Source organism: Sminthopsis crassicaudata, chromosome 1 (genome assembly GCF_048593235.1).
Source record: "Sminthopsis crassicaudata isolate SCR6 chromosome 1, ASM4859323v1, whole genome shotgun sequence".
NCBI classification, from domain to species: domain Eukaryota; kingdom Metazoa; phylum Chordata; class Mammalia; order Dasyuromorphia; family Dasyuridae; genus Sminthopsis; species Sminthopsis crassicaudata.
Window position 1 is genome coordinate 706,073,062 of NC_133617.1, and position 16,029 is coordinate 706,089,090.

At 40.0% G+C, this 16,029-nt stretch overlaps 1 protein-coding gene across 5 annotated transcripts in view; it reads right to left on the reverse strand.

Annotated features, from left to right (window-relative positions):
• The window catches only part of MTMR14 (myotubularin related protein 14), a 45,563-nt gene extending 30,243 nt beyond the window's left edge, over positions 1-15,320 (reverse strand). For 4 of the 5 annotated variants that reach the window (XM_074283956.1, XM_074283953.1, XM_074283954.1 and 1 more), the window contains exons 1-3: positions 15,036-15,310; positions 13,230-13,378; positions 10,777-10,885 (exon numbers count right to left, since the gene is read on the reverse strand). In XM_074283956.1, the coding sequence (XP_074140057.1) occupies positions 10,777-10,885; positions 13,230-13,378; positions 15,036-15,218 (441 nt within the window). In that variant the 5' untranslated portion in view covers positions 15,219-15,310. Of the gene's footprint in view, positions 1-10,776; positions 10,886-13,229; positions 13,379-15,035 lie in introns of all 5 variants that reach the window. The other variant, XM_074283957.1, reaches the window with a different exon arrangement.
• Between the last annotated feature and the right edge of the window lie 709 nt (positions 15,321-16,029).

The window sequence follows — 16,029 nt, forward strand, 5'->3', positions numbered from 1 at the left end:
GATGACATTGATATATTGGAGGGGGTATCGATATAGTGTCTGGCTGGTTGATCAGAATGAGCTTCAGAAAGGCTCTACTAAGGTCAGGCAAAAATATTCAGTATATATACATTTGGAGTGGAGATGGATCTAAATCTGTGCATCTCACATTTCTTTTGAGCTACTAAATTGTCTTGTTTACAAAGCATCTGATGTAGGTATAATAGTATTCTAGCCACAAAAATCCAATTTCATCTTCAAACCCCATCTCTCAATGTCTTTCAGAGAAAAATGTTGTCCAGTCACATTGCCCATCTTATACAAAGTTTTTTTTTTTTTTTTTAAATTTTGTTTTGGTATTCAACTTGGACTTTACTAGATTTGGTTCCATATTACAGCTAGTTTAGACTGTTTGGGAGTTTAGACTGTTTGGGACTTGACTGTCAATCTGCTACCTAGCCATCCCTTTCATGTCACTTGCAACTCTGGCAAACATACCATCTATGCTTCTATTCAAGCTGTTAACATTAAACAGCACAGGGTCAATCACAAGAATCCTAGAGATTTATCTGATACCTCCTTTTAAGTTCACATTGAACCAATAATATGAACTTTTAGTATAATATGAACTCAGCTGACATTCATCAAAGTCTTTTATGAAACCATCTAATTGTACTATCATTCATCTTATATATCACCACATTGTTCCATAAGAACAGTCTAGGAGACTATCAAATATTTTGTTAAAGGTAAAATGTAGTCATAACATTCCCCTTATCAATCTGTCTAAATAACTTGTCGGGGGCAGGTAAGTGGAGCAGTGGATAGAGCACTAGCCTTGAAGTCAGGAGGATCTGAGTTCAAATCTGGCCTCAGACACTTAAGACTTCCTAGCTGTGTGATCCTACGCAAGTCACTTAACCTCAACTACCTCAGGGGGAAAAAAAAAAAAGTTAATCTGGTATAGCCCATTCTTGATGAAGCCATGCTTGTCACCATTTTCTTAGATATTCACTAACCATCCCTTTAGAAGAAGGTCTATTCAGAAAGGAACTTGGAATTGTGCTGAGTAACTAAATATCCACACGTTTTGACACAAGAGAGTTCCACTGTTGGTCATACCTCCAGCCAAAGGTTAAGATAGAAATGTTTCATATACACTAAAACATTCATAGCAACACTGTCTATAGTAATAAAGCACTGAAAAGAATAGACAGATGTCCAGATTTAAGAACATAACAGTTAGAAGTTATAAATATCTAGGTTTAAATTTTACTTCAGATACTTAAAGGCAAGCCATTTATCTTTAGTGCCTCAATCTTCAATTATATGAATAAATATTTATTCATATTACTGTGCAGTAAGGAACAAAGACTACAAATAAAAAGCCTGAGTAAAATAAGCAGAATCAGGAACACTACACAATAATAATGCAAATATAAATAAAAAACAATGCCATGTACAATTATAATAAACTTGATTTCAGAGAGAAGTTGAAAAAATTGCCTCTTTTCACCCCCTCAGAGGCGGGAGATACTGCATATACTTTCACACTAGGTGGATGTTGGCTTTGCTGAACTATCTAGCTTCTCTGCTCCAAGTAATCTGGGCGGGGCGGGGATGGGGGGGGGGAAGAAAGAAGAAAAGATATATATGGATGGAAAAGCAACAAAATTTTCCCCAGGTAATTAAAGTAAAACTATGCCTAAAATTTTTAATCCCATTCCCTTCCCCCAATTTAGTCTGACATTTTTCCATCTCTAATTGTGTAAGACAACTTTCGTTTTCTATGATCTTTCAGGGACTGCTAACAGCCTCTCAGCAATCACACCTTCCAGTTCTTTTAATACCTAAGAACACAGCTCATCTGGCTGAAGTAATTTGAAATAATGAAGGGCAACTAAAATTGCTGAGCAAAACCCACAAATATGAATTTTTTTTAAAGTCACTTGGCCCCTCCTCTTCCCTCCAATAAATCAAGCAGGAACAGGATACATTTCAGCCCAGTTTACACAAGGAGGCAGCACACGATAGCAGAAAGTATCTGGGATGATTCCAGCAAAAGAAACTGATTTTAGTTTCAATTCTACCACTAAGAAATAGAAGCAAACAAGTCACATACCATCTATGGAGGTGTAAGTCAGGGAAGATTTGGAGCATGCTAGGTAGAACAGGCCTTCGTGTTAACTTTTTCCTCTTTAGGTGCCAGCTTAATGATTTTCACTAATAAATATCAAGACCACGTCCTCCTTATGTTCTATCAGCAAATTTCCTTACTCTGACACAACCTGGAAAGTGACTGCAATAATCATGTCTCTTCACTTCTATCTACCCTCCATTTAGCCAAAGTAATTCTCCTGAAGACCAGCTCTGACCAAGATACTTCCCTCATTCCATAAACGTCAGTGGCTCACTACAGCTTCTGGACCAAACACAATGAGCTCTTCTTGAAATATCACTCCCTACCTTTCCAGGCTTGTTACCTTACTGCCCTCCATGTATTCCTTCATGCAATGACCTTGACCTCTAGGCTGCTCCAAGAACAGGACACTTCATATCTCTCCATTCTAGGTATTTTCTGTCTTCTATTTCAGGACTGATCTATTTCTGCCAACTGGCTTCTTTCAAGTGTCAACTAAAATTCTATTTTCTGTAATCCAGCTTCTTTCGCTGTGGTTTACAATCCCACATGGGTCTTGTGACTAAATATAAGGGATGTGAATTTGATTTTAAAAAATTTGATTTGTATACCCATTTTATATACCTGTATGTCCAGTGTCAAGTAAAAGTTTCTTGATAGAGAAGGGGTCACAAGTGGAAAAGCCCTAATCTATAGAAGCCTTTCCTAAACTCTCAATTCTAGAGCCTTCTGTCTTAATTATTTCCCAATTTTCCTTATAATGTATATACATAGTTTGCATATCGTTCCTGGTATTAGACCACGAGCTCCTTTAGGGGAGGATTCTGTCTTTTGTCTCTTTTTGAGGATCCGCACCTAGTATAGTACCTGTCCCAAAAAACAGGAGCTGTCTGCTTACTGACCCAGAAGTTGGCTTCTCACAAGATCTTGATTTACCAGTGACCATCTACATCCAAATTAAACTGTTTTCCTTACCTTCCAACTTCCTGCAGCATATGACCTCAAAACCTATTCCTTAAAGCACAAACTCTTGACTTCCTTCTCCAAGGATGAAAGCAGTTCAAATCTGAGTTAGCATCTCTACAGCATCTTTCACCTGCACTCTATGAAAACTCTGCCTAAAGAACTCCAATGCAAGAATAGCAATAACAAATCCCAATCCACAAAGCACTCTCAACTTATTTCCCCAGCTATTCCACTGATTAGCTAGTCTATTTCTTAGCCAATACCAAATGGTTTTGGTAACAGCCGTTTTATAATATAATTTTAGATCTGGTACAGCTAGGCCACCTTCATTTGATTTTTTTTCCATTAATTCCCTTGAAATTCTTGACCTTTTGTTTTTCCATACAAACTTTGCTATTTTTTCCAGGTTATTAAAATAGTTTTTTGGTAGTCTGGTATAGCACTAAAAAAAATATATTAGTTTATGTAGTATTGTCATCTTTATTATATTTGCTAACCCTATCCAAGAGCATTTAATATTTTTCTAATTGGTTATAAATTTGTGTAGAGCAGCTAGGTGGCACAGTGGATAGAGCACCAGCCTTGAATTCAGGAGGACCCAAGTTCAAATGTGGTCTCAGACACATGACACTTCCTAGCTGTGTGACCCTGGACAAGTCACTTAACCCCAGCCTCCCAAAAAAAAAAAAAAAAAAAAAAATTTGTGTAGAAAGTGTTTTGTAGTTTTGCTCATAGTTTCTGATTTTCCCTTGGCAGATAGATTCCTAAATATTTTATACTATCAATAGTTACTTTAAATGGAATTTCTCTTTGCAGCTAACTGTTGGATTTTGTTAATGACATAAGAATGCTGATGACTTATGTGGATTTATTTTGTATCCTGCAACTTTGCTAAAGGTGTGGATTATTTCCAATAGTTTTTTAGTTGAATCTTTGGGATTCTCTATGTATAACATATCATCTGCAGAGGAATAATTTGGTTTCCTCATTACCTACTCTAATTCCTTTAATCTTTCTCCACTCTTACTGCCAAAGCTAGTGTTTCTAATACAATATTGAATAGTAATGGTGATAGTGGACAACCTTGTTTCACCCCTGATCTTAATGGGAATGGTTGCAATCTTTCTCCATTACATATAATGCTTATTGATGGTTTTAAATAGATGCTACTGATTATCTTAAGGAAAAGTGCATTTATTCCTATGCTCTCAAGTGTTTTTAATAGGAATGGATGTTGGATTTTATCAAATGCTTTTTCTGCATCTATTGAGATAATCATGATTTTTGTTAATTTGATTATTAATATGGTCAATTATACTGATATTGAACCAGCCCTGCATTCCTGGTATAAATCCTACTTGATCATTATGTATCATCCTGGGGATGATTTTCTGGAGTCTTTTTGCTAATATCTTATTTAAGATTTTAGCATCAATATTCATTAGGGAGATTAGCTTACTCTATTTCTTTTTCTGAAATGGGACTATTTAAGCAATTTACTTCCTCCTCGGTTAATCTGGAAAGCCTATACTTTTGGAGGTAGTCCTCCATTTCACTTAGGTTATCAAATTTATTAGCATAAAGTTGGGCAAAGTAACTCATTATTTCTCTAATTTCCTCCTCATTAGTGAGCAGTTCCCCCTTTTCATTTTTAAGGCTAACAACTTGATTTTCCTCTTTTTTCTAATCAGGTTTACCAAAGGTTTATCTATTTTATTGGGTTTTTTCATAAAACCAACTTAGTTTTATTAGTTCGAGTGTTTTTACTTTCAATATTATTAATTTCTCCTTTTAATTTTAGAATTTCAAGTTTAGTATTTGATTGGGGGTTTTTAATTTGGTCTTTTTTCTAACTTTTTAAGTTGCAAGCCCAATTCATTGATCTTCTTTCTCTATTTTCTTCAAGTAAGCCTTGAAAGATATAAAATTTCCCCTTATTACTGCTTTAGCTACATCCCACAAATTTTGGTATGATGTCTCTGTCATCTTGAGTGAAATTGTGTCTATAATTTGCTGTTTCACCCAATCATCCTTTAAGATGAGATTTAGTTTCCAATTACTTTTTGATCTATTTACCCCTTTTTGGTGAATGTAGTTTTTATTGCATCATTATCTGAAAAGAAAGCCTTTACTATTTCTGCCTTCCTGCATTTGATTTTGAGATCTTTATGTCCTAATATATGGTCAATTTTTGTATAGGTTCCATGAACTGCTGAGAAGAAAGTATACTCCTTTCTGTCACCATTCAGTTTTCTCCAAAGATCTATCATACCAATTTCCCTAATATTTGATTTACCTCTAATTTCTTTCTTTGTTTTGTGGTTTGATTTATCTAATTCTGAGAGTGCAAGGTTGAGATCTCCCACTATTATAGTTTTGCTGTCTATTTCTTCTTGCAACTCTCAACTTCTCCTTTAGGAAGTTAGATGCTATACCACTTGGTGCATATATGTTTAGTATTGATATGGCTTCATTGTCTATGCTACCCTTTAGCAAGATATAGTTTCCTTCCTTATCACTTTTGATTAGATCAATTTTTGCTTTTGCTTGATCTAAGGATGGCTACCCCTGCTTTTTTAACTTCACTTGAAACATAATAGATTCTGCTCCAACCTTTTACCTTTACTCTGTATCTCTCTGCTTTAAATATGTTTCCTGTAAACATTGTAGGGTTCTGACTTTTGATCCAGTCTGCCATCTGCCTCCGCTTAATGGGAGAGTTCATCCCATTCACATTTACAGTTAAAATTCCTAATTCTGTATTTCCTGCCATAATATCTCGATTATGTTTTCCCTTACCCCCACAGAACCCCTTCCCCAGTATTAAACTTATGAGCCCCACTTGCATCAAACAGCCCTCCCTCTTTAATATCCCTCCCTCTTCCCTTTAAATCCCTTTCCCTTTTGCTCTTTTCCCTTTTCCTTTCCCTCCTTTTAATGAGGTGAGAAATAATTTTTTATAAAACTAATATGCTAATTATTTCTCTGAGTCAATTCAGATGGGAGTAAGGTTCACACAATGTTTCTCCCCCTCTAACTTCCCTCAGATATGATAGGTTTTCTTTGCCTATCTTTTGTGGGATGTAGTTTCCCTCTTTTTAATCTCCCTTTCCCCTCTTACACTATTCCCTTTCCATTTCTACTTCCATTTTTTTTTTGTTATAGCCTTAAAATCAAATTATACATGTAGTCTTAATGTATATCCACAACAGAAATACAGTTCTCAAGAATCCCTTTTACCTTTTTCTGCTTCTCGAGTCCTACAACTGGAGACCAAATTTTTTTCTTTAGATCTGTTTTTTTTTTTTTTTTTTTTTTTTTTTTTTTTTTTTTTTTTTTTACTTAGAAACATATGGAATTCATTTGTTTCATTAAATGTCCATCTTCTTTCATGGAAGGAAGCTCTTAACTTAGCTGGGTAGTTTATTCAGATTCCAGGCCCTTAGATCCTTTAATGTAGGGGCAGCCAGATCTTGAGTGACCCTTATTGTGGCACTTGGTTCTATTATTTCTGGACAGTTCTGATGATTTCCTATAAAATAGTATCTAGGCTCTTTTTTTCCATCATAATTTTCGGGAAGTCCAAAAATCCTCAGATCGTCTCTCCTAGATCTATTTTCCAGGTCTGTCGTTTTGGCAAGTAGATAGCTGACATTTTTCTGCAGATTTTCATTTTTTTTTGGCTTTGCTTGACTGATTCTTGGTGTCTCAGTGAATCATTTATTTCTATTTGTTCAGTTCTGATTTTTAATGAGTTATTTTCTTCATTAGCTTTTTAAACTTCTTTTTGTATGTGTCCAATTGAGTTTTTAAATGAGTTGTTTTTTGTTCCTTTTTTTTCCATTTCACTAAATTTGATTTTTAGTGAGTTATTTTCTTTTTTCAATTCACAAATCCTACTTTCTTGGGAATTCTTTATCTTTTCCAATTCACAGATCCTACTTTCCTATGATTTCTTTACCTTTTCCAACTCCTTTTTCTGTTTCCCTGCACTTCCTGTGATTCTTTATCTTTTCCAATTCACATTTCAGGAAGTTGTTATTCTCTGGCATAGCTTCTCTTTCCTTTCCCCATTTTTCTTCTAATTCTCTCTTTAGATTATTAATAGTTTCTTCTAGGAGAGCATTATTTGGGGAATTGTATGGAGGCTGTCTGCTATTAGCCTCTTCAGGTTTGGAAACCAGCTCTTTTTCTGCATAGAAGCTTTCAATCATTTTCTTCATTTTTTTTTTTTTGCTCATTTTTTAAAAAGCCTTCAGGATCTGCCCTCAGGGCAAGGAGATTACCAGCTTCCTCTGCAGAGCTAGGATGGGTTTATGGGCAGTATTTGTACTCTCAATGGGCTGCAAGGAATGGTGAGGTGTGGGAGGGCTCTAGGAAGAGCTCCACACAGAAGTGAGTATGCCTGGGTATCAGGGGCTGGGCTGTGTAAGTGCCCTATTAGGAGTCCTGCTGTGAGGATTAGTGACTGCCTTGGAACTAGTGGTTAAAGAGCAATGGTATCACTGCCCCCCCTCGAACACTCACTTTGAGTCATCTGTCTCTCACAGTACTGGAAGTGTCCCTGCCTGGGGAAACGCAATTGGGCTGGAAAAATTCCACTACCCCCAGGAAGAGCTGTGTTATGGTCTGTGCTAGGTCACTTCCGGTCCTGGGTGGGTGCAGCCAGAGTCTCTAAGGCTATGGTGTCCCTCAGCGTACCCACTACCCCAGGCTCCAACTTCTCTAATGGTCCCCTACTCTGCCACCAAAGCAAAGCAGTCAGGCTACAGCAGAGAGTAAACCTTCCAACTGCAGAGGCCGCCCTGCTCCTGTTTCTCTCTTTGCTCTGCCCTGGTCTGCTCCCACCACCTCAGGTCAAACCTTTTCTGGTGATATTCTTCCGCTGGTAAGAATTTATATTTCCCATCTTCGTGGGTTTTACCAGTCAAGCGCTGTTTTTGAGGCTGAATTAAATATTTGGTAGAAAGAAAATTAGAGAGCTTCTAGCTTCTACCCCCATCTTGGCTCCACCCTCCCAAAGAATGTATTCTTGACAGAAGCAAGCTGCAAGATTTTTTTCTACAAAGTAAATTCTTTTTCCTCATTAATACCCATAACAAAGGCAGATTTGTACCTATGTAAAAATAAGTTCTCTTCCCCTGGCACATGAATCAAAAAGATATGATCTAAAGCATATAGGATATTGGAAAACAAGTAGAATAATGCCGCCAAGAAACTATTTTTCCTATCTCATAGTTCAAATCAGAATTTTCTTCCAAATACCTCATCAGCACTGGTATGAATAAGCAATTCTCTATATGGTCAAAAACCTCTAGATTCTAGAGCATTTCTCCCTTCTAACAAAAAGGGGGAAGAGGAGAGAAAGTACTGATGCTGACATGTAATACCACTCTTGGGTAGCAATGGACACTACTTCTTAATAAGCTCTCTGAACTGATAATTCTTTAAATTTAAAATTCACAGGGCTGTAATAGCAATTATTTCCTTATTTTTATTAGTGGTTTCACTTTAATATTTAATACAATGAACTTACTTAGAATAAGGAGTGTCTGAGAAACAAAAGGGTAAAGAGTTCAGTCTTGAAGTGAGACTATTCCTTTGCTAGCCCCCTCACTCTCTCCCTGTTCATTATATTCAGAGCGTGTCCAAAACTTTCCCCTCCTTCCAGATCAGGAGTTTAGATCTTAGTCTGGTGAAACCTAAGCTTAAGTCTGAAGTACCCTTTCTCAAACCAAGATTTTAAAAGGCATGAAATATACTAGAAACCAATTATTGAAATACAATTAGCAAAATGTTTAAAAATCAAATTCACAAATAGTTAAAGGATATAAGTGGACAGTTTTCAGACTAATCAAAGAGTTATAATCATGACAAAATGTTCTGTATCATTACTAATTAGATAAATATGACAAGAGAAAAGTCAAATCTTGGAAGACACATGGGAAAATTAAAATACTAAAGCATTGTTAGTGAAATTGCTCTTCAGAATGGTTGAATTAGTATACAATTTGGAATTAGGCCCAAAGAGCTATCAGACTGCATACCACTACTGCGTGTGTATCCCAAAGAGATCATAAAAAAGGGAAAAGGTCCCTTTTGTGCAAAAATGTACAAATTGTAGTGATGTCAAAGAATTGGAAATTGAGGGGATGTCTACCAATTGGAGAATGGCAGAATAAATTTTGCATAAGGTTGTGATGGAATACTATTGTGTTATAAGAAATGATGAGCAGGATGCTTTCAGAAAGCTGGAAAGTCATTAACAGATGCAAAGTGAAATAAATAAAACCAGGAAAAAATTATACATGGTAAAAACAATATTGTAGGATGACCTACTGTGAATAACTTAGCAAATTCTCAGCAATACAATGATTCAAAATTCTGAGGGACTCATGATGAATGGTGCAGCCATCTCCAGAGAAAGATCTGGTGGAACCTGAATGCAGATTCAAGATACTTAAAAAATTTCTTGGGGGTTTTTTGATCTGTTTTCTTTCACAGCATAATTTGTCTAGTCATGTAAAATACATTTTCATATAATTTATGTCATACTGCCTTCTCAAAGGGGAGGAAGGGAAGGAAAGAACATGTAACTCCTAAGTTCGAAAAAAGTGTTAAAATTGTTTTTATATGTAATTGAAAAAATATTAAATTTAATAAAAATAAATAAATTCAGACTCTGGGTAGAGAATCTGTGTTATATATATGTAGTCATTTCATTAAGTCACCTTGCTATAGTTATATTAAGTCACCAAAGCTATAGCTTTGCCTGTTACAACTATGCAGAAGACTGCCAAGTCTATCTCAGATGCTGGGCTCTAGTTGCTATTTCCACCTGTCTGATTTCTCAACTTTTAACGTACTAGCATCCCCTACTTCCATCACCTAACACTAGATGTATTCAAAGCTGAATTTGTTTTCCCCTAGTTAAACTAGCTTCCCTTTTCCAAACTACCCCATTTTTCCATTCTTCTAGCCTCAACTAACAATCTTGTGATTATCTGCATATAAAGTAATGAGTCCAGCAGAAACCTATTTCTCTCTGCAATCTCTCATTTCCCCCTTTGACTACCCTAACCAAGTCATTCATATGTAGGTTATTCTACCAGTCTGAACCAGTCTCCACGGTTTTTGCTTCTTCCAATTCATCCTGTAAATCATTACTAGAATAATTTTTCTAAAAATAGTTTCATTAAGTCACTTTCCCAATTAAGAACCCTACAAAGACTAAGACCAAAGACTAAAGACCAAGTTCAAAATTTTCAGCCAGCTTTAATTTCCTACATAAGACCTATCTATATCTTTCAATATGATCAACACATCCACAAATCCAACTTGTCATCATGCTCTCTTCTACAAGTCACAATCCCTCCTGGATTCTGCTCATACTACTTACTCCCCACCACACCAAGAGCATCCCCTTTTTTAAATTCAAATCTATTTGGCTCAATCCCTTCTCTGCATTCCTTTAATCAAAGGACAGCATATTTATTTGTAAATCCATTAGCCCTGTGTTGGGCACTGAAATACCCATTCCTTTGCCATCCAGCTTACCTAACTGGCCTAATACTAATCTCTAAATATCTAAGTGTATACATATCATTATCCTGGAAGATGTGGGAGCAGTGACCTGCACGAATGGCACAGAGCCTAATTATGTTCCTACTGTGTTTCCAGGTAAACTATACCTTGCCCTTGTAGAGGATGACTGGGCAGACAAAGCGCCCACGGCACCGGGCCATCTTACTTCGGTTGACGAGGTCCTGCAGTCTGCCCACCTGCACGGTGCTTTCAAACCTGCTCAACAGAAAGGGGGCAGTCAGTATTGTGACTATGCTCAGGCCACATGACTGATTCATAAGTAGTCACTTGGCTGCATTATGAATTTTCAAGTACCCCAGGAAATAAAGAGGGATGTGTGGAAGGAGAGGAACTGCCTCATACTGCATTTTAAAACTTTCTAAATGATAACATTTTTTCTCAGAATGTAGCAGCAGATTGGCTCAAATCAAAAAGAGGAAATAAAAAGAAAATGAATCCAAAGAGATGGAAGGATAGGATAGGGGTGGAGAAGTTACAAGGCAGCTGTTCTGTATTTGTAGGCTTTTTGGCTTGATGGCTAAGATGCCAAGTTTAATAATGGTATTAACCATTATTAACACACCTAGAAACTAGTTTCAGTATCAAATAAAAGCAGAACACACTCAAACACCACTTCCCCAAAATAAAAGCTTGCTTTCACACATCTTCAAAATCACTAGCCAGTAAATATACTATACAAACAGCCATTTCTCACTTCCAGTAATAAGTGGTGGCCAAGGGGAAGTAATACTTTTGATTTCTCTTCTTGTCCCCAAAGGGAGAAAAAAAAAAAAATTTATATATATAAAAGGAAGCTGAATCCTTTCCCCCTTTTTCTACTATAAAGAACACTCAGACAAAGCATTTATTAAGTCTATGTGCCAGGGACTGAATACAATGAATAAAAATTTCTAGTTGGGAGAAATGTGTTTTTTAAACAAATAAGGTGAGCTAGAAAAAGAGGGAGGGATATAATTATGATGCTTTTAATCGCTTACAGATGTTAAGGGTTCAGGGATTTTTATTAATTTTTCTCCTCAATTGTTTTAATAGGTTTTAACTTTTACCCAAGAAAATCTCAGACCACCCAGGACCCAAGTCAGTGTAAATTCTTATTCTAATGTCTATGAGCTACTTAAAAAAAAAAAAGTCACTTCTCAATTTCTTCATTTAGGACTACTTCCTTCACTTAGTAGATAAAAATAGTTTAATTAAAAAAAAAAAAAAAAGTAATCAGCCAGAAACTTTCTTCTAAAGAACTTCATCAAAATAATGTTCAAGAACTCTGTTCAAGCTCTATTACCACTCAGTTTCAAACTCTATTTGTTTCTTCTCCCCAAGATTTCCATTTACTGGGGGATATAGCATTGAATATCCTATTGTCCAGGCCTCTACTCTGAGTAGATTGGTCTTCCTCCCTCAACTCTATTTTTAGGATTAGTTATTTGTCTCCCTGTTGCAGGGCAATGGTATAGTCTTTCTTCCTCAACAGCTCCTAAAATTGAGTTAGGGCCTTACTTACTGAAGAAAATCCAGCTAACAAGATCAAAGCCAGACTTGTTTAAGAAACAAAAATTATACTACTTTGTTTTTATATGCAGTCTCTTTCCCTAATTTCCCCTTCAAGGGAGACACCCACTCTCACTGCCATGTCAAGTACCTTATTATATGATATCATAAAAACTAACTTTACAAGCTTTTCTGGTATAAGTTCTTTAACACAGAAACCCTACCTCTACTTCCAGTAATATGGACAGAGTAGCACTGATAGGCTTCAACAACTCCACCCTCTATGTTGGATTAGGGCAACAAAAGGCAAAGCTAAAACTTGGTTAGAAAAGTTGAATTGGGTCAAATGCCCAACACTCCTTTCATGAAAATAATCTAGTAACTGCAGGCCTCCAAAAGAAACTACCTTTTCCAAACTGGTTAAGGTTGAGAGAATACTACTAATGTTGCTATTAACTTCAACTAAAAATATAAGAAAGGCACTTCTTTAAACTTTAGGTAAGGAGATTGGAATTTAGATTTATAGCCTCCCCCAAAAGGGGAAATAGAAAGGTTCCCCTCAGAAATAACTAAATTTGATCCTATAAGATCTTCACACAGCCCTTATTACCTCATCAATAATTTTTTCTTTTCCTGATCACTTAATGACTATAAACTCTCAAAGAGCCATGAGCTGATGGGGACTTATCAAGCCTCTGTAAGCCCCAATCAGTAAGAAGCCTCCCATCTCTGTCCCCAAATGGGGAACTGAGGATAGGGGTTTCTCCATTAGGTGTGATGACTTTATGAAGTCAATTTGTTTTTTAGTCATATTGGTTTTTCTTCCCTTTAATCAGCTTAAGCTGGACTGGGGATAAGAGAAAAATAAATAATAAACTTGACAGCTATATAAATTCTACTCCAAAGTTTTATATCAAGAAAACAATGTAGTGAAAGCACTCAATGACTCGATGAAGGTGCTAACCTGTAATAATAACTGTCAGATGCAGGCAGCACCAGCCTCCAAGCTGAATCATAGAAAGCACCTTATCTGTAATCAGCAGCCACTTACGTGTCTTTCTCCTTCTCAGAGCTCTCATACTCCAAGAACACAATGTACCGGGGATAGTGGCCACAGATTTCTCCATTCACATTCGGGATCACACTGTAACAGTAATCCCGGCCAAACAACTCTAGACATCTCTTCTCAATCCGTTCAACCTGAAAAGAAATTAAAACCTAACTGAGCACACAGTAGTGTTTTTATTGGGCACACAGCTGAAGCTGCTTGGAAGAATCTGTCCCTGTTAAGACATCAATGGGTTTACCTGAAATAAACTTTTGCTTGTCAACATTCCCCTGGGTCCCTTTAGTTTATCATATCGGTCCCAATTCCGATTACTGGCCCTAGATTTTTCAGACAGGCTCCTGGGAGGTGACAAATACTCAGTGGGGGAGAACCCAGGAGGCAGCAGGAGGCAAGAGTCACCTCTGGCCTCACAAACAGGAGGGAGAGCAAAGCTTGAGTTAGTCTGTCCACAAGCTAGACAGAGGCTCTCTCAAAGGAAGTCGGGATGCGGCCAGCTGTCGGGGACCTCCAGGAAAGACAACTGTTTCTGATTCAAACAGGTGTCAGAACGGGAGCAGCAGAAGATGTGACCCGAGGATAGCTTAATTAGGAGGGTAAGGCACAACCTCTCCCGGCAGTAAGAGCCAAGAGGGACAGTATTTGTTCTAGGCTTTGGAAGAAAGCCTTGCCAACTTTTCAGAACTACCTAGAAGTTAGCAGTAGTAATATCTAAAAACACTTACAGCTGAAACTTCTGGAAGTAGTTAAAACTCAGAAGTTCTATGGCCATGAAACGGATCCTCTAGAAACTAAATACTCGGATAGAAGTCCAGAGAAAACAGACTACATCGAAGTTATCGTTATAGCGGGATCCACAGCAAACACCAAGCTATTTCTACGGCTGAAACTTCTGGAAGTAGAGCTCGGATGCTTGGACCGTAAACCAGATCCTGACTAAATACACGTAGAGAAGTTGAGATACCAGAAGATCAGATTCACTTTGGGCATTTCCGAGAGGGAGGAGTACAGAACACCCCGCCCGAGCGCGGCCTGGGGCGGAATAACCCACCACCCCGAGGCGGCAGCTTGGGGCAGGTACAGACCCAGGCCGGAGCCCCCAGGAGCGCTCTCTGAATTCCGCCCTGCCCCGCGGGCCTCTCCGTGCATCCGGCCGGCGGCAGGCAGCGCGCCACGGCGGTCTCTGCGCGGAGAGCTCAGACACCCTCCCCCCAAAAGCACGAACAAAACGCGGGCGGGTGGAGCGCAGTTTCGAAGGGGAAGCACTGAGTTCAAAAAAGGTTTCGGCTCCCTGCACTTGGCAAAGTTCGGGCCCTCGCGGATTAGGGAGCGTCCCCGGGGCCTGGCACGGAGCGAGGCAGCAGAGGTCGCTGCCCTCAGGGGGCTGCGGCTCCGGGAGAGCCAGGCAGCCCAAGCACCGACGGGGCAGGAGCGGACGCCCCTCAGGAGCACGCGGAGGAGCTTCCGACCGGGGAGCCGGCGTGCAAGCGATCGTCCTAGAGTTAGACTGGGGACACCGGGTGGAGGGGGGGGTCTTTAAAAAGCAGGCGGGAGAAACTCGTGGGCAGCGAGTCAGCGAGCATTTATTAAGCTCCTCCGGAGCTCGCAACTCTTAAGAGAAAGTCAGTGCCCGCCGTGTCCTGACCGTCTAGGGCCCCCGAGAGGGAAACCCCCGCCCCGAAGCTCGAGGGGAAACAAAGACTCGCTGCTCCCTTCCGAGGCCGGGAGGGGAAGAGGAACAAGCCCAGGGCTGGGGGCTGCAGGCCCCGAGGCCTCCCTCCCCGCCCGTACCTTGGCGTTGCCCGCGCCACTGCCGCAGTCCTTGGCCCGGTACTGAGTCCGGGAGAACTCCTCCAGCAGCTCGACCAGCCCCGGCTCCTGCGGCGGCGACGCCGAGGAGGTAGACGCCGAGGAAGCAGAGGAAGAGCCGGACGAGGGCGACGAAGAGGCGGCGGCGGCCCGAGCGCCGGCCATGCCCCTAGCTCGTGTCCACCTCAGCGCGCCGCGCACCAGCCCATGCCGCCGGGCCACCTGCCCGCCCGCCAGCCCGCCCGATCCAACCCGACCCAACCCGACCCAACCCGCGCTCCGGACCCTCTCCGGAACCGACCCAGCCCCGCCTTCAATCCCCAGCCAGACACCGCCGCCACAGCCTGGAACGGCTCACACTTCCGCCGACGCCCACACCGGATGTTTACTCCTGCCCCGGCCAATCGGCGTCCCCAATTCGTGCCCCGCCCCGGTCATGGCCCGTCCCCCCCGCCTCCGCCCCCGTCCCTGACCCCGCCCCTCTCCGTGGAAGAAACCACGTGTGGAGAGTTAAGGGGAGCGGCGGCAGGCCGATTTCCACGTGCTTAGTAGGTTGGTCGAAACCATTGACGCCGCTTTGGGCAGAAGGAAGAGTAGGCGTCGGGTGGGAGGAGCTCCCTACAACTTAGGCGTGGAGGTCTTAATGCTTGCCACGTGGGGAAGCCGGGGCCTCTGGGTAGCAGTCCGGTCACAGAAGCACGAACATCAGGCCCGGGAGTCTGCCGCTCACTCAAACGACTTTTTTTTTTTTTTTTTATTTCATTTAATCATTTTTAACATTCATTTTAAAATTTGAGTTCCAAATTTTCTCTTTCCCTCCAGCCCCTCCCTAATCCTCTGAAACGGCAAACAATAGGATACCATTATCTATGTAAAATCATGCAAAACACATATTAGCTATCCATAAGCATCGATTAAGCACCGTGTATTTACAAATGCAAATACAAATCTACAATCTCGGCTCTCTGGGAACTCT